This window comes from Salvelinus fontinalis, chromosome 4, assembly GCF_029448725.1.
Source record: "Salvelinus fontinalis isolate EN_2023a chromosome 4, ASM2944872v1, whole genome shotgun sequence".
In the NCBI taxonomy this organism is placed as follows: domain Eukaryota; kingdom Metazoa; phylum Chordata; class Actinopteri; order Salmoniformes; family Salmonidae; genus Salvelinus; species Salvelinus fontinalis.
Genome location: NC_074668.1, coordinates 7,093,297 through 7,118,740, shown reverse-complemented (window position 1 = coordinate 7,118,740; position 25,444 = coordinate 7,093,297). Strand labels below are relative to the sequence as shown.

Genomic DNA, 25,444 nt, shown 5'->3' with positions numbered 1-25,444 from the left:
TTAATGTGACGACCCTTACCCGATGAAGCTGGCTACGTTAATGTGACGACCCTTACCCGATGAAGCTGGCTACGTTAATGTGACGACCCTTACCCGATGAAGCTGGCTACGTTAATGTGACGACCCTTACCCGATGAAGGTGGCTACGCTACTGTGACGATCCTTACCCGATGAAGCTGGCTATGTTAATGTGACGCCCCTTACCTGATGAAGCTGGCTACGTTAATGTGACGACCCTTACCCGATGAAGCTGGCTACGTTAATGTGACGACCCTTACCCGATGAAGCTGGCTACGTTAATGTGACGACCCTTACCCGATGAAGCTGGCTACGTTAATGTGACGACCCTTACCCGATGAAGCTGGCTATGCTAATGTGACGATCCTTACCCGATGAAGCTGGCTATGTTAATGTGACGACCCTTACCCGATGAAGCTGGCTACGTTAATGTGACGACCCTTAACGATGAAGCTGGCTATGTTAATGTGACGACCCTTACCTGATGAAGCTGGCTAGGTGAATGTGACGACCCTTACCTGATGAAGCTGGCTACGTTAAAGTGACGACCCTTACCCGATGAAGCTGGCTACGTTAATGTGACGACCCTTACCCGATGAAGCTGGCTATGTAAATGTGACGACCCTTACCTGATGAAGCTGGCTACGTTAATGTGACGACCCTTACCCGATGAAGCCGGCTACGTTAAAGTGACGACCCTTACCTGATGAAGCTGGCTATGTAAACGTGAGTGAAGGTAGCCATCAGATACTGACAGTCGAAGCGATCCATGATGCCCCCGTGACCAGGGATGGTGTCTGCAAAGTCCTGGCAGGAGAGAGAGAGAAGTTACTACAGAGAAAGTCCTGACAGGAGAGAGAAGTTACAACAGAGAAAGTCCTGACAGGAGAGAGAGAGAGAAGTTACTACAGAGAAAGTCCTGACAGGAGAGAGAGAGAAGTTACTACAGAGAAAGTCCTGACAGGAGAGAGAGAGAAGTTACTACAGAGAAAGTCCTGACAGGAGAGAGAGAGAGAAGTTACTACAGAGAAAGTCCTGACAGGAGAGAGAGAGAGAAGTTACTACAGAGAAAGTCCTGACAGGAGAGAGAGAGAGAAGTTACTACAGAGAAAGTCCTGACAGGAGAGAGAGAGAAGTTACTACAGAGAAAGTCCTGACAGGAGAGAGAGAGAGAAGTTACTACAGAGAAAGTCCTGACAGGAGAGAGAGAGAGAAGTTACTACAGAGAAAGTCCTGACAGGAGAGAGAGAAGTTACTACAGAGAAAGTCCTGACAGGAGAGAGAGAGAGAAGTTACTACAGAGAAAGTCCTGACAGGAGAGAGAGAGAGAAGTTACTACAGAGAAAGTCCTGACAGGAGAGAGAGAGAGTAGTTACTACAGAGAAAGTCCTGACAGGAGAGAGAGAGAGAGAAGTTACTACAGAGAAAGTCCTGACAGGAGAGAGAGAGAGAGAAGTTACTACAGAGAAAGTCCTGACAGGAGAGAGAGAGAGAGAAGTTACTACAGAGAAAGTCCTGACAGGAGAGAGAAGTTACTACAGAGAAAGTCCTGACAGGAGAGAGAGAGAGAAGTTACTACAGAGAAAGTCCTGACAGGAGAGAGAAGTTACTACAGAGAAAGTCCTGACAGGAGAGAGAGAGAGAAGTTACTACAGAGAAAGTCCTGACAGGAGAGAGAAGTTACTACAGAGAAAGTCCTGACAGGAGAGAGAAGTTACTACAGAGAAAGTCCTGACAGGAGAGAGAGAGAAGTTACTACAGAGAAAGTCCTGACAGGAGAGAGAGAGAGAAGTTACTACAGAGAAAGTCCTGGCAGGAGAGAGAGACAGAAGTTACTACAGAGAAAGTCCTGACAGGAGAGAGAGAGAGAAGTTACTACAGAGAAAGTCCTGACAGGAGAGAGAAGTTACTACAGAGAAAGTCCTGACAGGAGAGAGAGAGAGAAGTTACTACAGAGAAAGTCCTGACAGGAGAGAGAGAGAGAAGTTACTACAGAGAAAGTCCTGACAGGAGAGAGAGAGAGAAGTTACTACAGAGAAAGTCCTGACAGGAGAGAGAGAGAGAGAAGTTACTACAGAGAAAGTCCTGACAGGAGAGAGAGAAGTTACTACAGAGAAAGTCCTGACAGGAGAGAGAGAAAATACTACAGAGAAAGTCCTGACAGGAGAGAGAGAAAATACTACAGTGAAAGTCCTGACAGGAGAGAGAGAGAGAAGTTACTACAGAGAAAGTCCTGACAGGAGAGAGAGAGAGAGAAGTTACTACAGAGAAAGTCCTGACAGGAGAGAGAGAGAGAAGTTACTACAGAGAAAGTCCTGACAGGAGAGAGAGAGAGAAGTTACTACAGAGAAAGTCCTGACAGGAGAGAGAGAGAGAGAAGTTACTACAGAGAAAGTCCTGACAGGAGAGAGAGAAGTTACTACAGAGAAAGTCCTGACAGGAGAGAGAGAAAATACTACAGAGAAAGTCCTGACAGGAGAGAGAGAAAATACTACAGAGAAAGTCCTGACAGGAGAGAGAGAAAATACTACAGTGAAAGTCCTGACAGGAGAGAGAGAGAGAGAGAGAAGTTACTACAGAGAAAGTCCTGACAGGAGAGAGAGAAAGAAGTTACTACAGAGAAAGTCCTGACAGGAGAGAGAGAGAGAAGTTACTACAGAGAAAGTCCTGACAGGAGAGAGAGAAAATACTACAGAGAAAGTCCTGACAGGAGAGAGAGAGAGAAGTCACTACAGAGAAAGTCCTGACAGGAGAGAGAGAGAGAAGTCACTACAGAGAAAGTCCTGACAGGAGAGAGAGAGAGAAGTCACTACAGAGAAAGTCCTGACAGGAGAGAGAGAGAGAAGTCACTACAGAGAAAGTCCTGACAGGAGAGAGAAGTTACTACAGAGAAAGTCCTGACAGGAGAGAGAGAAAATACTACAGAGAAAGTCCTGACAGGAGAGAGAGAGAAGTCACTACAGAGAAAGTCCTGACAGGAGAGAGAGAGGTTACTACAGAGAAAGTCCTGACAGGAGAGAGAGAGAGAAGTCACTACAGAGAAAGTCCTGACAGGAGAGAGAAGTTACTACAGAGAAAGTCCTGACAGGAGAGAGAGAAAATACTACAGAGAAAGTCCTGACAGGAGAGAGAGAAAATACTACAGAGAAAGTCCTGACAGGAGAGAGAGAAGTTACTACAGAGAAAGTCCTGACAGGAGAGAGAGAAAATACTACAGAGAAAGTCCTGACAGGAGAGAGAGAAAATACTACAGAGAAAGTCCTGACAGGAGAGAGAGAAAATACTACAGTGAAAGTCCTGACAGGAGAGAGAGAGAGAGAGAAGTTACTACAGAGAAAGTCCTGACAGGAGAGAGAGAGAGAAGTTACTACAGAGAAAGTCCTGACAGGAGAGAGAGAGAGAAGTTACTACAGAGAAAGTCCTGACAGGAGAGAGAGAAAATACTACAGAGAAAGTCCTGACATGAGAGAGAGAGAGAAGTCACTACAGAGAAAGTCCTGACAGGAGAGAGAGAGAGAAGTCACTACAGAGAAAGTCCTGACAGGAGAGAGAGAGAGAAGTCACTACAGAGAAAGTCCTGACAGGAGAGAGAAGTTACTACAGAGAAAGTCCTGACAGGAGAGAGAGAAAATACTACAGAGAAAGTCCTGACAGGAGAGAGAGAGAGAAGTCACTACAGAGAAAGTCCTGACAGGAGAGAGAGAGGTTACTACAGAGAAAGTCCTGACAGGAGAGAGAGAGGTTACTACAGAGAAAGTCCTGACAGGAGAGAGAGAAGTCACTACAGAGAAAGTCCTGACAGGAGAGAGAGAGAGAAGTTACTACAGAGAAAGTCCTGACAGGAGAGAGAGAGAAGTTACTACAGAGAAAGTCCTGACAGGAGAGAGAGAGAGAAGTCACTACAGAGAAAGTCCTGACAGGAGAGAGAGAGAGAAGTCACTACAGAGAAAGTCCTGACAGGAGAGAGAGAGAGAGAAGTTACTACAGAGAAAGTCCTGACAGGAGAGAGAAGTTACTACAGAGAAAGTCCTGACAGGAGAGAGAGAAAATACTACAGAGAAAGTCCTGACAGGAGAGAGAGAGAGAAGTCACTACAGAGAAAGTCCTGACAGGAGAGAGAGAGAGAAGTCACTACAGAGAAAGTCCTGACAGGAGAGAGAGAGGTTACTACAGAGAAAGTCCTGACAGGAGAGAGAGAGAGAAGTCACTACAGAGAAAGTCCTGACAGGAGAGAGAGAGAGAAGTTACTACAGAGAAAGTCCTGACAGGAGAGAGAGAGAAGTTACTACAGAGAAAGTCCTGACAGGAGAGAGAGAGAGAAGTCACTACAGAGAAAGTCCTGACAGGAGAGAGAGAGAGAAGTCACTACAGAGAAAGTCCTGACAGGAGAGAGAAGTTACTACAGAGAAAGTCCTGACAGGAGAGAGAGAAAATACTACAGAGAAAGTCCTGACAGGAGAGAGAGAGAGAAGTCACAACAGAGAAAGTCCTGACAGGAGAGAGAGAGAGAGAAGTTACTACAGAGAAAGTCCTGACAGGAGAGAGAGAGAGAAGTTACTACAGAGAAAGTCCTGACAGGAGAGAGAGAAAATACTACAGAGAAAGTCCTGACAGGAGAGAGAGAGAAGTTACTACAGAGAAAGTCCTGACAGGAGAGAGAGAGAGAGAAGTTACTACAGAGAAAGTCCTGACAGGAGAGAGAGAGAGAAGTTACTACAGAGAAAGTCCTGACAGGAGAGAGAGAAGTTACTACAGAGAAAGTCCTGACAGGAGAGAGAGAGAGAAGTTACTACAGAGAAAGTCCTGACAGGAGAGAGAAGTTACTACAGAGAAAGTCCTGACAGGAGAGAGAGAAGTTACTACAGAGAAAGTCCTGACAGAAGAGAGAGAGAAGTTACTACAGAGAAAGTCCTGACAGGAGAGAGAGAGAAGTTACTACAGAGAAAGTCCTGACAGGAGAGAGAGAGAGAGAAGTTACTACAGAGAAAGTCCTGACAGGAGAGAGAGAGAGAGAAGTTACTACAGAGAAAGTCCTGACAGGAGAGAGAGAGAGAGAAGTTACTACAGAGAAAGTCCTGACAGGAGAGAGAGAGAGAAGTTACTACAGAGAAAGTCCTGACAGGAGAGAGAGAGAGAAGTTACTACAGAGAAAGTCCTGACAGGAGAGAGAGAGAAGTTACTACAGAGAAAGTCCTGACAGGAGAGAGAGAGAGAAGTTACTACAGAGAAAGTCCTGACAGGAGAGAGAGAGAGAAGTTACTACAGAGAAAGTCCTGACAGGAGAGAGAGAGAGAAGTTACTACAGAGAAAGTCCTGACAGGAGAGAGAGAGAGAAGTTACTACAGAGAAAGTCCTGACAGGAGAGAGAGAGAGAGAAGTTACTACAGAGAAAGTCCTGACAGGAGAGAGAGAGAAGTTACTACAGAGAAAGTCCTGACAGGAGAGAGAGAAGTTACTACAGAGAAAGTCCTGACAGGAGAGAGAGAAAATACTACAGAGAAAGTCCTGACAGGAGAGAGAGAAAATACTACAGTGAAAGTCCTGACAGGAGAGAGAGAGAGAAGTTACTACAGAGAAAGTCCTGACAGGAGAGAGAGAGAGAGAAGTTACTACAGAGAAAGTCCTGACAGGAGAGAGAGAGAGAAGTTACTACAGAGAAAGTCCTGACAGGAGAGAGAGAGAGAAGTTACTACAGAGAAAGTCCTGACAGGAGAGAGAGAGAGAGAAGTTACTACAGAGAAAGTCCTGACAGGAGAGAGAGAAGTTACTACAGAGAAAGTCCTGACAGGAGAGAGAGAAAATACTACAGAGAAAGTCCTGACAGGAGAGAGAGAAAATACTACAGAGAAAGTCCTGACAGGAGAGAGAGAAAATACTACAGTGAAAGTCCTGACAGGAGAGAGAGAGAGAGAGAGAAGTTACTACAGAGAAAGTCCTGACAGGAGAGAGAGAAAGAAGTTACTACAGAGAAAGTCCTGACAGGAGAGAGAGAGAGAAGTTACTACAGAGAAAGTCCTGACAGGAGAGAGAGAAAATACTACAGAGAAAGTCCTGACAGGAGAGAGAGAGAGAAGTCACTACAGAGAAAGTCCTGACAGGAGAGAGAGAGAGAAGTCACTACAGAGAAAGTCCTGACAGGAGAGAGAGAGAGAAGTCACTACAGAGAAAGTCCTGACAGGAGAGAGAGAGAGAAGTCACTACAGAGAAAGTCCTGACAGGAGAGAGAAGTTACTACAGAGAAAGTCCTGACAGGAGAGAGAGAAAATACTACAGAGAAAGTCCTGACAGGAGAGAGAGAGAAGTCACTACAGAGAAAGTCCTGACAGGAGAGAGAGAGGTTACTACAGAGAAAGTCCTGACAGGAGAGAGAGAGAGAAGTCACTACAGAGAAAGTCCTGACAGGAGAGAGAAGTTACTACAGAGAAAGTCCTGACAGGAGAGAGAGAAAATACTACAGAGAAAGTCCTGACAGGAGAGAGAGAAAATACTACAGAGAAAGTCCTGACAGGAGAGAGAGAAGTTACTACAGAGAAAGTCCTGACAGGAGAGAGAGAAAATACTACAGAGAAAGTCCTGACAGGAGAGAGAGAAAATACTACAGAGAAAGTCCTGACAGGAGAGAGAGAAAATACTACAGTGAAAGTCCTGACAGGAGAGAGAGAGAGAGAGAAGTTACTACAGAGAAAGTCCTGACAGGAGAGAGAGAGAGAAGTTACTACAGAGAAAGTCCTGACAGGAGAGAGAGAGAGAAGTTACTACAGAGAAAGTCCTGACAGGAGAGAGAGAAAATACTACAGAGAAAGTCCTGACATGAGAGAGAGAGAGAAGTCACTACAGAGAAAGTCCTGACAGGAGAGAGAGAGAGAAGTCACTACAGAGAAAGTCCTGACAGGAGAGAGAGAGAGAAGTCACTACAGAGAAAGTCCTGACAGGAGAGAGAAGTTACTACAGAGAAAGTCCTGACAGGAGAGAGAGAAAATACTACAGAGAAAGTCCTGACAGGAGAGAGAGAGAGAAGTCACTACAGAGAAAGTCCTGACAGGAGAGAGAGAGGTTACTACAGAGAAAGTCCTGACAGGAGAGAGAGAGGTTACTACAGAGAAAGTCCTGACAGGAGAGAGAGAAGTCACTACAGAGAAAGTCCTGACAGGAGAGAGAGAGAGAAGTTACTACAGAGAAAGTCCTGACAGGAGAGAGAGAGAAGTTACTACAGAGAAAGTCCTGACAGGAGAGAGAGAGAGAAGTCACTACAGAGAAAGTCCTGACAGGAGAGAGAGAGAGAAGTCACTACAGAGAAAGTCCTGACAGGAGAGAGAGAGAGAGAAGTTACTACAGAGAAAGTCCTGACAGGAGAGAGAAGTTACTACAGAGAAAGTCCTGACAGGAGAGAGAGAAAATACTACAGAGAAAGTCCTGACAGGAGAGAGAGAGAGAAGTCACTACAGAGAAAGTCCTGACAGGAGAGAGAGAGAGAAGTCACTACAGAGAAAGTCCTGACAGGAGAGAGAGAGAGAAGTTACTACAGAGAAAGTCCTGACAGGAGAGAGAGAGAAGTTACTACAGAGAAAGTCCTGACAGGAGAGAGAGAGAGAAGTCACTACAGAGAAAGTCCTGACAGGAGAGAGAGAGAGAAGTCACTACAGAGAAAGTCCTGACAGGAGAGAGAAGTTACTACAGAGAAAGTCCTGACAGGAGAGAGAGAAAATACTACAGAGAAAGTCCTGACAGGAGAGAGAGAGAGAAGTCACAACAGAGAAAGTCCTGACAGGAGAGAGAGAGAGAGAAGTTACTACAGAGAAAGTCCTGACAGGAGAGAGAGAAGTTACTACAGAGAAAGTCCTGACAGGAGAGAGAGAAAATACTACAGAGAAAGTCCTGACAGGAGAGAGAGAAAATACTACAGAGAAAGTCCTGACAGGAGAGAGAGAAAATACTACAGTGAAAGTCCTGACAGGAGAGAGAGAAGTTACTACAGAGAAAGTCCTGACAGGAGAGAGAGAGAGAAGTCACTACAGAGAAAGTCCTGACAGGAGAGAGAGAGAGAAGTCACTACAGAGAAAGTCCTGACAGGAGAGAGAGAGAGAAGTTACTACAGAGAAAGTCCTGACAGGAGAGAGAGAGAGAGAAGTTACTACAGAGAAAGTCCTGACAGGAGAGAGAGAGAAGTTACTACAGAGAAAGTCCTGACAGGACTTTCCCCTCTGCTCCGTGTACACATGCTGCTCTTCTTCCCCTGTTCTTCCCCCCTCTGCATGCATAACAACTTTGTTCATTTCCACAATCTGTCTTATTCAATCTGTCTTATTTAATCTGTTTTATTCAATCTGTCTTATTCAATTTGTCTTATTCAATTTGTCTTATTCAATTTGTCTTATTCAATTTGTCTTCTGCTTGTAAATGTCCACACTCACCGAAAATGGTTACTAGCTGTACTTGTATAACTTTATGAGCTGGATTTGCCAGTCTGCAATTAGTTTGTTTTTGCTCGTTAGCATTTAGCTAAAAGCGTTCATGAGAACTCGCTATGACTTTTATCATCATTCTAGTAATGACTCAAATTTTGTATTTATTTTTTTGTGTGTATTTAGTGCCCCCTAGTGTACTACGCTGGAAATACCGTAAATCCCGCGATAGCAGAAGAACAGTACGACAACCTTGATACAAATCACTGATTATCTCTTTAAGGTATCCATGGAAATAATCCTACACAAATATTTAGCTATATAAACAAGCGTAGCCAAGCGAGGCCTGTGTCTGTCTGTCTGTCTGTCTGCCTGTCTGCCTGTCTGTCTGTCTGTCTGTCTGTCTGCCTGTCTGCCTGTCTGCCTGCCTGTCTGCGTTCTCACTTTAATCTTGAACGCCCGCTTGAATCCGCTGGCGAAGAATCCTCCAAAAGGACCAATGAGAGAGCCGAAGGTGGAGAGCGCCACGCTATGGATCTGGTATGGGTAGATGTTCACTGTTTTCTATAGAGAGAGACACAGACAGACAAACAATTTAGCGTTTCCCTTGGATTAATTGAAACAAGCACTACTATTTAGTTGTAACCAGCTAGTAAGTAAATGTTTAAACAACACGTAGTAAAATACAATTGAGCATCGATCATGTCTAGTACACACAACAGCAGGTCTCTCGGACTCCCATTCTCACCATACCAGTAATACAGCCATCCTAATTCAATCAATCAATCAATCAAGTTTATTTTATATAGCCGTTCGTACATCAGCTAATATCTCGAAGTGCTGTACAGAGACCCAGCCTAAAATTCTGTTCTTTTTTCCACTAATTGGGTCTTGTGACCAAATCAGATCAGCTCCTTTTTGCCCCAGAATTGGACTGCTTGTGTAAACTCAGCCTAAGAAAACAAAAGTTTTCCTATTAGCGTCTAAGCCATCCAGGAACAGCATGAAAGGCACGCCACAGAGCAGGTGAGCCCAGGACTGCTGTGATTTAACAGAGGTAGAACAAAGCATTCCGCCTAGAGGTGCTGTCCTTCTATGACCAGATAACCTTTGACCCTGGTGGCTAAATCCCCCAAAAACGTTCCCAAATGCCACTGCTTTGCCCAGTTAGAGGATTTCTGGGACCAGCAGAGAATAAGATGTTAGGGAATCCCCCCAAAACAGGAATTATTCAGACAGGATTTCTGAAAATAAAAACGGAAATTTGCAACTGTAAAGGTCCCCTTACCCATCTGAGGATGTTCTGGAGAGTGAAGGGCAATGTGTACTCGTGCATTACGAAGATGTCCGAGGGTTCACACTCCGCAGTGAAACGGTTGGTCTCACTGTTGTATTCCACGGGACAGACAAAATACTGAAACTGAGCTAGCAGGTATGCCAGCTAGCAGGAGAGAAGAAACACAGAAACTTTATTCTATACTATTACCATGTTGTTAGCCTTTATTCTATACTATTACCATGTTGTTACCCTTTATTCTATACTATTACCATGTTGTTACCCTTTATTCTATACTATTACCATGTTGTTAGCCTTTATTCTATACTATTACCATGTTGTTACCCTTTATTCTATACTATTACCATGTTGTTACCCTTTATTCTATACTATTACCATGTTACCCTTTATTCTATACTATTACCATGTTGTTACCCTTTATTCTATACTTTTACCATGTTGTTACCCTTTATTCTATACTATTACCATGTTGTTACCCTTTATTCTATACTATTACCATGTTGTTACCCTTTATTCTATACTATTACCATGTTGTTACCCTTTATTCTATACTATTACCATGTTGTTACCCTTTATTCTATACTATTACCATGTTGTTACCCTTTATTCTATACTATTACCATATTACCATGTTACCCTTTTTTCTATACTATTACCATGTTGTTAACCTTTATTCTATACTATTACCATGTTACCCTTTATTCTATACTATTACCATGTTGTTACCCTTTATTCTATACTATTACCATGTTGTTACCCTTTATTCTATACTATTACCATATTACCATGTTACCCTTTATTCTATACTATTACCATGTTGTTACCCTTTATTCTATACTATTACCATGTTACCCTTTATTCTAATACTATTACCATGTTGTTACCCTTTATTCTATACTATTACCATGTTACCCTTTATTCTATACTATTACCATGTTACCCGTTATTCTATACTATTACCATGTTACCCTTTATTCTAATACTATTACCATGTTGTTACCCTTTATTCTATACTATTACCATGTTACCCTTTATTCTATACTAGTACCATGTTACCCTTTATTCTATACTATTACCATGTTACCCTTTATTCTATACTATTACCATGTTACCCTTTATTCCATACTATCACCATGTTGTTACCCTTTATTCCATACTATTACCATGTTGTTACCCTTTATTCTATACTATTACCATGTTGTTACCCTTTATTCTATACTATTACCATGTTGTTACCCTTTATTCTATACTATTACCATGTTGTTACCCTTTATTCTATACTATTACCATGTTGTTACCCTTTATTCTATACTATTACCATGTTGTTACCCTTTATTCTATTACCATGTTGTTACCCTTTATTCTATACTATTACCATGTTGTTACCCTTTATTCTATACTATCACCATGTTGTTACCCTTTATTCTATTACCATGTTGTTACCCTTTATTCTATTACCATGTTGTTACCCTTTATTCTATACTATTACCATGTTGTTACCCTTTATTCTATACTATTACCATGTTACCCTTTATTCTATACTATTACCATGTTGTTACCCTTTATTCTATACTATTACCATGTTGTTACCCTTTATTCTATACTATTACCATGTTACCCTTTATTCTATACTATTACCATGTTGTTACCCTTTATTCTATACTATCACCATGTTGTTACCCTTTATTCTATACTATCACCATGTTGTTACCCTTTATTCTATACTATCACCATGTTGTTACCCTTTATTCTATACTATTACCATGTTGTTACCCTTTATTCTATACTATTACCATGTTGTTACCCTTTATTCTATACTATTACCATGTTGTTACCCTTTATTCTATACTATTACCATGTTGTTACCCTTTATTCTATACTATTACCATGTTGTTACCCTTTATTCTATACTATTACCATGTTGTTACCCTTTATTCTATACTATTACCATGTTGTTACCCTTTATTCTATACTATTACCATGTTGTTACCCTTTATTCTATACTATCACCATGTTGTTACCCTTTATTCTATTACCATGTTGTTACCCTTTATTCTATACTATTACCATGTTGTTACCCTTTATTCTATTACCATGTTGTTACCCTTTATTCTATACTATTACCATGTTGTTACCCTTTATTCTATTACCATGTTGTTACCCTTTATTCTATACTATTACCATGTTACCCTTTATTCTATACTATTACCATGTTACCCTTTATTCTATACTATTACCATGTTGTTACCCTTTATTCTATACTATTACCATATTACCATGTTACCCTTTATTCTATACTATTACCATGTTACCCTTTATTCTATACTATTACCATATTACCATGTTACCCTTTATTCTATACTATTACCATGTTGTTACCCTTTATTCTATACTATTACCATGTTACCCTTTATTCTATACTATTACCATGTTACCCTTTATTCTAATACTATTACCATGTTGTTACCCTTTATTCTATACTATTACCATGTTACCCTTTATTCTATACTATTACCATGTTACCCGTTATTCTATACTATTACCATGTTACCCTTTATTCTAATACTATTACCATGTTGTTACCCTTTATTCTATACTATTACCATGTTACCCTTTATTCTATACTAGTACCATGTTACCCTTTATTCTATACTATTACCATGTTACCCTTTATTCTATACTATTACCATGTTACCCTTTATTCCATACTATCACCATGTTGTTACCCTTTATTCTATACTATTACCATGTTGTTACCCTTTATTCTATACTATTACCATGTTGTTACCCTTTATTCTATACTATTACCATGTTGTTACCCTTTATTCTATACTATTACCATGTTGTTACCCTTTATTCTATACTATTACCATGTTGTTACCCTTTATTCTATACTATTACCATGTTGTTACCCTTTATTCTATTACCATGTTGTTACCCTTTATTCTATACTATTACCATGTTGTTACCCTTTATTCTATACTATCACCATGTTGTTACCCTTTATTCTATTACCATGTTGTTACCCTTTATTCTATTACCATGTTGTTACCCTTTATTCTATACTATTACCATGTTGTTACCCTTTATTCTATACTATTACCATGTTACCCTTTATTCTATACTATTACCATGTTGTTACCCTTTATTCTATACTATTACCATGTTGTTACCCTTTATTCTATACTATTACCATGTTGTTACCCTTTATTCTATACTATTACCATGTTACCCTTTATTCTATACTATTACCATGTTGTTACCCTTTATTCTATACTATCACCATGTTGTTACCCTTTATTCTATACTATCACCATGTTGTTACCCTTTATTCTATACTATTACCATGTTGTTACCCTTTATTCTATACTATTACCATGTTGTTACCCTTTATTCTATACTATTACCATGTTGTTACCCTTTATTCTATACTATTACCATGTTGTTACCCTTTATTCTATACTATTACCATGTTGTTACCCTTTATTCTATACTATTACCATGTTGTTACCCTTTATTCTATACTATTACCATGTTGTTACCCTTTATTCTATACTATTACCATGTTGTTACCCTTTATTCTATACTATTACCATGTTGTTACCCTTTATTCTATACTATTACCATGTTGTTACCCTTTATTCTATACTATTACCATGTTGTTACCCTTTATTCTATACTATCACCATGTTGTTACCCTTTATTCTATACTATCACCATGTTGTTACCCTTTATTCTATACTATTACCATGTTGTTACCCTTTATTCTATTACCATGTTGTTACCCTTTATTCTATACTATTACCATGTTGTTACCCTTTATTCTATTACCATGTTGTTACCCTTTATTCTATACTATTACCATGTTACCCTTTATTCTATACTATTACCATGTTACCCTTTATTCTATACTATTACCATGTTGTTACCCTTTATTCTATACTATTACCATGTTGTTACCCTTTATTCTATACTATTACCATGTTACCCTTTATTCTATACTATTACCATGTTAGCCTTTATTCTATACTATCACCATGTTGTTACCCTTTATTCTATACTATTACCATGTTGTTACCCTTTATTCTATACTATTACCATGTTACCCTTTATTCTATACTATTACCATGTTACCCTTTATTCTATACTATTACCATGTTGTTACCCTTTATTCTATACTATTACCATGTTACCCTTTATTCTATACTATTACCATGTTACTCTTTATTCTATACTATCACCATGTTGTTACCCTTTATTCTATACTATTACCATGTTACCCTTTATTCTATACTATTACCATGTTACCCTTTATTCTATACTATTACCATGTTGTTACCCTTTATTCTATACTTTTACCATGTTGTTAACCTTTATTCTATACTATTACCATGTTGTTAACCTTTATTCTATACTATTACCATGTTACCCTTTATTCTATACTATTACCATGTTACCCTTTATTCTATACTATTACCATGTTACCCTTTATTCTATACTATTACCATGTTACCCTTTATTCTATACTATTACCATGTTACCCTTTATTCTATTACCATGTTGTTACCCTTTATTCTATTACCATGTTGTTACCCTTTATTCTATTACCATGTTGTTACCCTTTATTCTATTACCATGTTGTTACCCTTTATTCTATTACCATGTTGTTACCCTTTATTCTATTACCATGTTGTTACCCTTTATTCTATTACCATGTTGTTACCCTTTATACTATTACCATGTTGTTACCCTTTATTCTATACTATTACCATGTTGTTACCCTTTATTCTATACTATTACCATGTTGTTACCCTTTATTCTATACTATCACCATGTTGTTACCCTTTATTCTATTACCATGTTGTTACCCTTTATTCTATACTATTACCATGTTGTTCCCCTTTATTCTATACTATTACCATGTTGTTCCCCTTTATTCTATACTATTACCATGTTGTTCCCCTTTATTCTATACTATTACCATGTTACCCTTTATTCTATACTATTACCATGTTACCCTTTATTCTATACTATTACCATGTTAGCCTTTATTCTATTCTATTACCATGTTGTTCCCCTTTATTCTATACTATTACCATGTTGTTACCCTTTATTCTATACTATTACCATGTTGTTACCCTTTATTCTATACTATTACCATGTTACCCTTTATTCTATACTATTACCATGTTACCCTTTATTCTATACTATTACCATGTTACCCTTTATTCTATACTATTACCATGTTGTTACCCTTTATTCTATACTATTACCATGTTACCCTTTATTCTATACTATCACCATGTTGTTACCCTTTATCCTATACTATTACCATGTTACCATTTATTCTATACTATTACCATGTTACCCTTTATTCCATACTATTACCATGTTGTTCCCCTTTATTCTATACTATTACCATGTTGTTCCCCTTTATCCTATACTATTACCATGTTACCCTTTATTCTATACTATTACCATGTTACCCTTTATTCTATACTATTACCATGTTACCCTTTATTCCATACTATTACCATGTTGTTACCCTTTATTCTATACTATCACCATGTTGTTACCCTTTATTCTATACTATCACCATGTTGTTACCCTTTATTCCATGCTGTACCTATTTAACTGTAATACTCACTATGAATCCAAAGACCAGGGTTCCGAAGAACCCTCCTATGAATCCCTCCCACGTCTTCTTGGGAGACAGCTGTAATAAACAACAACAATAATACATTTACTTTGTAACGCATGTTATGATAATTATTTGATTTCTTCCCGTGAGGTCTTTTTTTTTAATGCATTAATTGATTTTAAAATGGCAATTCCACTTCCTGAACTTTTTTATTTATTTATTTATTTAACCTTTATTTAACCAGGTAGGCAAATTGAGAACACGTTCTCATTTACAATTGCGACCTGGCCAAGATAAAGCAAAGCAGTTCGACACAATACAACAACACATAGTTACACATGGAGTAAAAACAAACATATAGTCAATAATACAGTGAAAAAAAATAAAAATAAGTCTATATACAATGTGAACAAGTGAGGTGAGATAAGGGAGGTGAAGGCAAACAGATATATGTATAAATAAATAAAAATATAAAAAGGCCATGGAGGCGAAGTGAGTACAACACAGCAAGTAAAATAAAAACTAAAAAAAACACTGGAATGGTTGGTTTGCATTGGAAGAAAGTGCAAAGTAGAGACAGAAATAATGGGGTACAAAGGAGCAAAATAAATTAATAAATAAATACAGTAGGTAAAGAGGTAGTTGTTTGGGCTAAATTGTAGATGGGTTATGTACAGGTGCAGTAATCAATGAGCTGCTCTGACAGCTGGTGCTTAAAGCTAGTGAGGGAGATAGGTGTTTCCAGTTTCAGAGATTTTTGTAGTTCGTTCCAGTCATTGGCAGCAGAGAACTGGAAGGAGAGGCGTCCAAAGGAAGAATTGGTTTTGGGGGTGACTAGAGAGATATACCTGCTGGAGCGCGTGCTACAGGTAGGTGCTGCTATGGTGACCAGCGAGCTGAGATAAGGGGGGACTTTACCTAGCAGGGTCTTGTAGATGACCTGGAACCAGTGGGTTTGGTGACGAGTATGAAGCGAGGGCCAGCCAACGAGAGTGTACAGGTCGCAGTGGTGGGTAGTATATGGGGCTTTGGTGACAAAACGGATGGCACTGTGATAGACTGCATCCAATTTATTGAGTAGGGTTTTGGAGGCTATTTTGTAAATGACATCACCGAAGTCGAGGATTGGTAGGATGGTCAGTTTTACAAGGGTATGTTTGGCAGCATGAGTAAAGGATGCTTTGTTGCGGAATAGGAAGCCAATTCTAGATTTGACTTTGGATTGGAGATGTTTGATGTGGGTCTGGAAGGAGAGTTTACAGTCTAACCAGACACCTAGGTATTTGTAGTTGTCCACATATTCTAAGTCAGAGCCGTCCAAAGTAATGATGTTGGACAGGCGGGCAGGAGCAGGCAGCGATCGGTTGAAGAGCATGCATTTGGTTTTACTTGTGTTTAAGAGCAGTTGGAGGCCACGGAAGGAGAGTTGTATGGCATTGAAGCTCGCCTGGAGGGTTGTTAACACAGTGTCAAAAGAAGGGCCAGAAGTATACAGAATAGTGTCGTCTGCGTAGAGGTGGATCAGAGAATCACCAGCAGCAAGAGCGACATCATTGATGTAAACAGAGAAGAGAGTCGGTCCAAGAATTGAACCCTGTGGCACCCCCATAGAGACTGCCAGAGGCCCGGACAACAGACCCTCCGATTTGACACACTGAACTCTATCAGAGAAGTAGTTGGTGAACCAGGCGAGGCAATCATTAGAGAAACCAAGGCTGTCGAGTCTGCCAATGAGGATGTGGTGATTGACAGAGTCAAAAGCCTTGGCCAGGTCAATGAATACGGCTGCACAGTATTGTTTCCTATCGATGGCGGTTACGATATCGTTTATGACCTTGAGCATGGCTGAGGTGCACCCATGACCAGCTCTGAAACCAGATTGCATAGCGGAGAAGGTGTGGTGTGATTCGAAATGGTTGGTAATCTGTTTGTTGACTTGGCTTTCGAAGACCTTAGAAAGGCAGGGTAGGATAGATATAGGTCTGTAGCAGTTAGGGTCAAGGGTGTCTCCCCCTTTGAAGAGGGGGATAACCGCAGCTGCTTTCCAATCTTTGGGGATCTCAGACGACACGAAAGAGAGGTTGAAGAGGCTAGTAATAGGGGTGGCAACAATTTCAGCAGATAGTTTTAGAAAGAAAGGGTCCAGATTATCTAGCCCGGCTGATTTGTAAGGGTCCAGATTTTGCAGCTCATTAAGAACATCAGCTGACTGTATTTGGGAGAAAGAGAAATGGGGAAGGCTTGGGCGAGTAGCAGAGGGGAGGGCAGTGCTGTTGTCCGGGGTAGGGGTAGCCAGGTGGAAAGCATGGCCAGCCGTAGAAAAATGCTTATTGAAATTCTCAATTATAGTGGATTTGTCGGTGGTGACAGTGTTTCCTATCTTCAGAGCGGTTGGAAGCTGGGAGGAGGTGTTCTTATTCTCCATGGACTTTACAGTGTCCCAGAACTTTTTTGAATTTGTGTTGCAGGAAGCAAATTTCTGCTTGAAAAAGCTAGCCTTGGCTGTTCTAACTGCCTGTGTATATTGGTTTCTGGCTTCCCTGAAAAGTTGCATATCACGGGGGCTGTTTGATGCTAATGCAGAATGCCATAGGATGTTTTTCTGTTGGTTAAGGGCAGTCAGGTCAGGAGAGAACCAAGGGCTATATCTGTTCCTGGTTCTAAATTTCTTGAATGGGGCATGCTTATTCAAGATGGTGAGGAAGGCATTTTTAAAAAATGACCAGGCATCCTCTACTGACGGGATGAGATCAATATCCTTCCAGGATACCCCGGCCAGGTCGATTAGGAAGGCCTGCTCGCTGAAGTGTTTCAGGGAGCGTTTGACAGTGATGAGTGGAGGTCGTTTGACCGCTGACCCATTACGGATGCAGGCAATGATCGCTGAGATCTTGGTTGAAAACAGCAGAGGTGTATTTGGAGGGCAAGTTTGTTAGGATGATATCTATGAGGGTACCCGTGTTTACGGAATTGGGGTGGTACCTGGTAGGTTCATTGATAATTTGTGTGAGATTGAGGGCATCAAGCTTAGATTGTAGGGTGGCTGGGGTGTTGAGCATGTTCAAATTTAGGTCGCCTAGCAGCACGAGCTCTGAAGATAGATGGGGGGCAATCAGTTCACATATAGTGTCCAGAGCACAGCTGGGGGCAGAGGGTGGTCTATAGCAGGCGGCAACGGTGAGAGACTTGTTTTTAGAGAGGTGGATTTTTAAAAGTAGAAGTTCAAATTGTTTGGGAACAGACCTGGATAGTATAACAGAACTCTGCAGGCAGTCTTTGCAGTAGATTGCAACACCGCCCCCTTTGGCCGTTCTATCTTGTCTGAAAATATTGTAATTGGGGATAAAAATGTCTGAATTTTTGGTGGTCTTTCTAAGCCAGGATTCAGACACGGCTAAAACATCCGGGGTGGCAGAGTGAGCTAAAGCAGTGAACAAAACAAACTTAGGGAGGAGGCTTCTAATGTTAACATGCATGAAGCCAAGGCTATTACGGTTACAGAAGTCATCAAAAGAGAGCGCCTGGGGAATAGGAGTGGAGCCAGGTACTGCAGGGCCTGGATTCACCTCTACATCACCAGAGGAACAGAGGAGAAGTAGGATAATGGTACGGCTAAAAGCTATGAGAATTGGTCGCCTAGAGCTACTAGAGCAGAGAGTAAAAGGAAGTTTCTGGGGGCGATAAAATAGTTTAAAGGAATAATGTACAGACAAAGGTATGGTAGGATGTGAATACAGTGGAGGTAAACCTAGGTATTGAGTGATGATGAGAGAGATCTTGTCTCTAGAAACATCATTGAAACCAGGTGATGTCATCGCATATGTGGGTGGTGGAACTGAGAGGTTGGATATGGTATAGAGAGCAGGGCTAGAATCTCTACAGTGAAATAAGCCAATAAACACTAACCAGAACAGCAATGGACAGGGCATATTTACATTAAGGAGAGGCATTCTTAATCGAGTGATCAATAAGGGTCCAGTGAGTAGAGGTTGGTTGGGGTCGTGGCGATCCAGACAGCTGGCCGGGTATATGGCTATCGGTAGCAGCATAGGATGGAGGTCTGTTTGTAGATACCTCGTGCGTTTCCGTCGGTAGGTTCCGTGTAGTGGGGTTTTGTTCAGATAGCAGCCGATAAGACAGCTAACGATTAGCGGGCCTCAGATGAGCGTTCAGGTAACGTCGGGACGGAGGTGCCGGTTGGATAAATCCCTCGGGCAGATAACGTCGTCAGTCAGTCGTGAAGGCCCGGTGGGGTTCCGTATCTGCAGCAGCAACAAAAGAAACGGGTCCGGATGGTGATGGAGCTCCTCAGCTGGCTAGCTCCAGCATGATTTGAGTTTGCTCCGGGGTCGACGTAAGCCAATAGTCACACGGTATGCAGCTAGCTAGCTGCGAAATCAAGGTGCAAGTGTCCAGAGCCTGCGGTTGGAATCCGGGGAAACTGAGAGAAAAAAAGTCCCGGAATGCTCCGGTCCGAGTCGCGTTGCACAAAAGTGCCGGTAGATTATCGAGCTAAAGGAATAGCTGATGACCGCAAAACGTGGGCAGCTGAAACACCAACGCTAGCCAGCAAACCGGCTAATTTCGGGGCAGCTACAGATTAGCTTCTGGCTAGCTATCGGAGTAGCTTCTGGTTAGCTTTCAGGCTAGCTTCTGAATTAGCCCCTGGCTATCTTCCACGATGGGTTTTCAGATTGAGGTAAATAATACTTATTGTATTTGGTGAAGCGGGTTGCAGGAAAGCTTTTGCAGGAAAGCTTTTGTAGTTCAGTTCTTGGATAATAAAATAAATAAAAGATATGTGAAGAAAAGGTGTAAATATATATATATACAGGACACGACACGACAATACGGAAAAAGACGTCTGAACTGCTAAGCCACCTTGGGACACACAAAACTGAGTGAATAGGAAACTGAATTGTGGCGTCGAGTAGAGACAGATACAGGAACAGAGGCCATCTTTCACACAGGGGTGACAGTGTTCCACACTATGGGTGTGACAAATGGACAATTTTTCGTACAATTTTGGTAAAAAAAATATGTTTTAATAGATTTTCCATTAAAACGATAAGATTCATAAAATGCCACATGAATTCACAATGCAGATGGTTAACATCACGCTTCCCCGCGGAGATAGAAAACGGTATAATTTATACTCCTGGCGCTCTTGCTTTTTCACAAGAGTGGCGCCATGTTAGCGTGTTGTCGTCATCCAATCACAAGTCAACAAACGAGCACTAGACTACAGTCAGAGTTACAGCCTCCCTGCTCACGTTATTAAGAGATATCTAGGCTAATCAATGGAAGATGGAATTAAAATGACAGACCTAAATGAGAAGGACAGGCTACAACACCAAGAGCCATCAGGTAGAGACTGCTCCTTAGTAATCTGAACAGAGTTATTTACTGTAGGATTTGGAAGGGGAGAAAGAGCACAGTTGAAGTTATGTAGTCTCAATTAGCCTAGCTAACGTTAGCTGGCTAGCTTCTCTCGGTTTGATGCGGTCAAGACGGGGGACCATGTGCACCGATCAAAAATATAAAAACGTAAAGTGTTGGTCCCGTGTTTCATGATCTGAAGTAAAAGATCTCAGAAATGTTTCATACTCATAAAAAAACTAATTTCTCTCAAATGTAGTGCATACTTACATCCCTGTTAGTGAGCATTTCTCCTTTGCTAAGATAATCCATCCAGCTAACAAGTGTGGCATATCAAGAAGCATGATCATTACACAGGTGCACCTTGTGCTGGGGACAATAAAAGGCCACTCTAAAATGTGCAGTTTTGTCACACAACGCCACAAATGTCTCAGGTTTTGAGGGAGCGTGCAATTGGCATGCTGATTGCAGGAATTTCCACCAGAGCTGTTGCCAGATAATTTAATGTTCATTTCTCTATCATAAGTCATCTAAATAGAGAGAATTTGGTAGTACGTCCAACCGGCGTCACAACCGCAGACCACGGGTAAGTAAACACGCCAGCCCAGGACCTCCACAACCGTCTTCTTAACCTGCAGGATGGTCTGAGACCAGCCACCCAGACAGATGACGAAACTGTGGGTTTACACAACTGCATCTCTCCCCCTCATCCATTACAGCTCTGGTTAATAAAGTAAAATTATTTTAAAAATGTAATCAATAGATGTATCCTCCTACTAAAGTTACAACATTGTGGCATTAGGTATTTGTAAAATATATATATTATATAATATATATAAAAAACGCTTTATGATGACCGGAACATGTTAGTGGTAGTTTCCAGATAACATTTAAATCACAGTGCTGTTAAGAAAGAAACAACAGTTTTTCAGGTTGTGGATTTTTATTTAATGTTAAGAATCCCAATTTAATTTAGAAGTTTTCACTTTTAAACATTCACACCCCTATTTCACACAGTGATGACATTGCGTCTCCACCCAGCCCACCCTGGCCTAACAGGGTGTGTGAGTAACAGGGTGTGTGTGTGTGTGTGTGTGTGTGTGTGTGTGTGTGTGTGTGTCCATCCTAACCCCAATTCACATGTGACTCAAATACAATGGGAAAGAAAAAGGTAATGTATCTGTCCTGTGGCCACACTGAAAAATGTCTGACTGTTTCTCTGTGTGTGTGTGTGTGTGTGTGTGTGTGTGTGTGTGTGTGTGTGTGTGTGTGTGTGTGTGTGTGTGTGCGCTAGTATACATCATTTTACTATTTGAATAGTATCATACATTTTCTGATATCTGGATATTTGAAATACTTTCATTTTTTTTTTAGCTAGCTAGCTAGCTAGGCTAACGTTACACACGACACTTTCTCCCCAAACAGATTAATTTAAAAACAGTCTAGCTGTTTGGTTGCTCGTTGTACTCATTATTGTTTCACTTTTAATTCTGTGAGTTGATTTAATCTGGCATTGTATTAGTGAACTACTGCTACACATGGAGCCTCTGACTGTGAAGTTAGTCCCTTTGATTGGCCAACAGTGTAAAACAACAAGCTATATGATTCATGGTACCGGTCTTTTTTTTTTTTTTTAAATGGGGGGCACACGTCATAAAAACTATATTGAAAAGTTTGTTTTATTAAATGAATCATTTGAAATGTCATGATATATCCTTGTATAACAATGTCACATGGATATTTTACGGATATATTTACATTTTAGAAAAAGTATGTATGTATGCGTTTAAATATGCCTACATTTACAGGGCTACTGGTGCCAGAAAAACATCCCCCAGAACCACCGTCACCAGTCGGTACTGTTGTTTTCACCCACAGGACTGCCGCTGACTGGATGTTTTTGTGTTTGGTCGCACTGTTCTCGAAAAAAACCCGAGACACTGTCGAGCGTGAAAAGCCCAGGAGGCCGTCCGTTTCTGAGATAATGGAACCCCGCGAACGCCTGGCACCGACGATCATACCACCCTCAAAGTCGCTTAGGTCAGTCGTTTTGCCAATTCTAACGTTCAATAGATCAGTAACTGAATGCCTCGATGCCCGTCTGCTTTATATAACAAGCCAGGGCCACATGACTCCCTGTCTGTAGGAGCCTTCCATTTTGGTGAACGGGGTGCTGTACCTAATAAACTGGCCACTGAGTGTATAATATAATACAATATACAGTAGCTGTACCTTGATGAGTGGTGTTCTGCCAAAGAAGAAACCAAACAGGTAGGCCATGATGTCATTGCAGATCACTATGGAGACCGGGACGAGGAACCTGGAAAACAACGTTAAAACAACGTTACAACACACGTCAACTCCAACCTAACAGAAAAACAACGTTAAAACAACGTTACAACACACGTCAACTCCAACCTAACGTTAAAACAACATTAAAACACACGTCAACTCCAACCTAACAGAAAAACAACGTTACAACACACGTCAACTCCAACCTAACAGAAAAACAACGTTACAACACACGTCAACTCCAACCTAACAGGAAAACAACGTTAAAACAACGTTAAAACACACGTCAACTCCAACCTAACAGAAAAACAACGTTAAAACACACGTCAACTCCAACCTAACAGAAAAACAACGTTAAAACACACGTCAACTCCAACCTAACATTACCTTTACATTTGACCAACGAGCATCTTTACCGTTTACAGATATTGTTTTACAAAATACAGTTTGAATACAGAGCCTCTGTATTTGGGCTGAGGGCTGACTACCATAGGGCTGAGGGCTGGCTACCATAGGGCTGAGGGCTGGCTACCATAGGGCTGACTACCATAGGGCTGACTACCATAGGGCTGACTACCATAGGGCTGAGGGCTGGCTACCATAGGGCTGAGGGCTGGCTACCATAGGGCTGACTACCATAGGGCTGACTACCATAGGGCTGACTACCATAGGGCTGAGGGCTGACTACCATAGGGCTGACTACCATAGGGCTGACTACCATAGGGCTGACTACCATAGGGCTGACTACCATAGGGCTGACTACCATAGGGCTGAGGGCTGACTACCATAGGGCTGAGGGCTGACTACTATAGGACTGACTACCATAGGGCTGACTACCATAGGGCTGAGGGCTGACTACCATAGGGCTGAGGGCTGACTACCATAGGGCTGAGGGCTGACTACCATAGGGCTGAGGGCTGACTACTATAGGACTGACTACCATAGGGCTGACTACCATAGGGCTGACTACCATAGGGCTGAGGGCTGACTACCATAGGGCTGAGGGCTGACTAACATAGGGCTGAGGGCTGACTACCATAGGGCTGACTACCATAGGGCTGAGGGCTGACTACCATAGGGCTGAGGGCTGACTACCATAGGGCTGACTACCATAGGGCTGAGGGCTGACTACCATAGGGCTGACTACCATAGGGCTGAGGGCTGACTACCATAGGGCTGACTACCATAGAGCTCAGATGGTGAAATCAGACTACTACAGTATCAGAGAATCAGACTACTACAGTATTAGTGAAAGGACAGGTTTTTCAGGGACAGGTTTCTGGGCGTGTTGTGTTTGCTGTGTGTCTCTTACCAGATCATTCCTTCAAACAGGTTCTGGATGACCAAGTGAGACTGAGTCACCACTATCAGTAGGGTCACATGGGTCCACGCAAACTGCAGGGGCAAACCACACACACACAGTTAGCCATGGGGAATGTAGCCTGACCAATGTTGGTAGGTAGAATGCAGAGATAGGCAGACAGGCTATAGATATACAGTGTCTAGATGGGCAGGCAACAGATATAGAAATACAGCGTCTAGATGGGCAGGCAACAGATATAGAAATACAGTGTCTAGGTGGGCAGGCAACAGATATAGAAATACAGCGTCTAGATGGGCAGGCAACAGATATAGAAATACAGCATCTAGATGGGCAATAAACAGATAGAAATACAGTATCTAGATAGGCAGGCAACAGATATAGAAATACAGTATCTAGATAGGCATGCAATATAGAAATACAGCATCTAGACAGGCAGGCAATAGATATATAAATGCAGTATCTAGATGGGCAGGAAACAGATAGAAATACAGTATCTAGACAGGCAGGCAATAGATATAGAAATACAGTATCTAGATCGGCAAGGCTGAGTCACTCCACACCACTATACCCACTGAGAGATGTTTTTTTTACACAGCACACTAGTGTGTGTGTGTGTGTGTGTGTGTGTGTGTGTGTGTCATGCTGGCTAGTCTGAATCGTCATCCCATGTAGTACACCTACTGTCTCATCTAGAGAGAGAGAGAGAGTTGTCAAATGTATTTATCATTTCACTATGCAGTGCTCTACTTTTTACTCAAAGGTCAAAAAGAGTGGTGCAGTAGGGTTTCATTTGAGCCGTAGTCTGCGAGGATGTATGCTGTGTAGTAGGGTTCCCCAATAGGAGGGAGCTGTATAGTAGGGTTCCCCAATAGGAGGGAGCTGAATAGTAGGGTTCCCCAATAGGAGGGAACTGTATAGTAGGGTTCCCCAATAGGAGGGAGCTGAATAGTAGGGTTCCCCAATAGGAGGGAGCTGTATAGTAGGGTTCCCCAATAGGAGGGAGCTGTATAGTAGGGTTCCCCAATAGGAGGGAGCTGAATAGTAGGGTTCCCCAATAGGAGGGAGCTGTATAGTAAGGTTCCCCAATAGGA

At 41.4% G+C, this 25,444-nt stretch overlaps 1 protein-coding gene across 1 annotated transcript in view; it reads right to left on the bottom strand.

Moving 5' to 3' along the window:
* LOC129853027 (phosphatidate cytidylyltransferase 1-like) overlaps positions 1-25,444 on the bottom strand; it is a 144,267-nt gene that overhangs the window by 23,321 nt on the left and 95,502 nt on the right. The window contains exons 7-12 of the mRNA XM_055918663.1: positions 24,342-24,424; positions 22,970-23,057; positions 15,365-15,433; positions 9,709-9,861; positions 8,865-8,984; positions 722-825 (exon numbers count right to left, since the gene is read on the bottom strand). Of these exons, the coding sequence (XP_055774638.1) occupies positions 722-825; positions 8,865-8,984; positions 9,709-9,861; positions 15,365-15,433; positions 22,970-23,057; positions 24,342-24,424 (617 nt within the window). The remainder of the gene's footprint in view (positions 1-721; positions 826-8,864; positions 8,985-9,708; positions 9,862-15,364; positions 15,434-22,969; positions 23,058-24,341; positions 24,425-25,444) is intronic.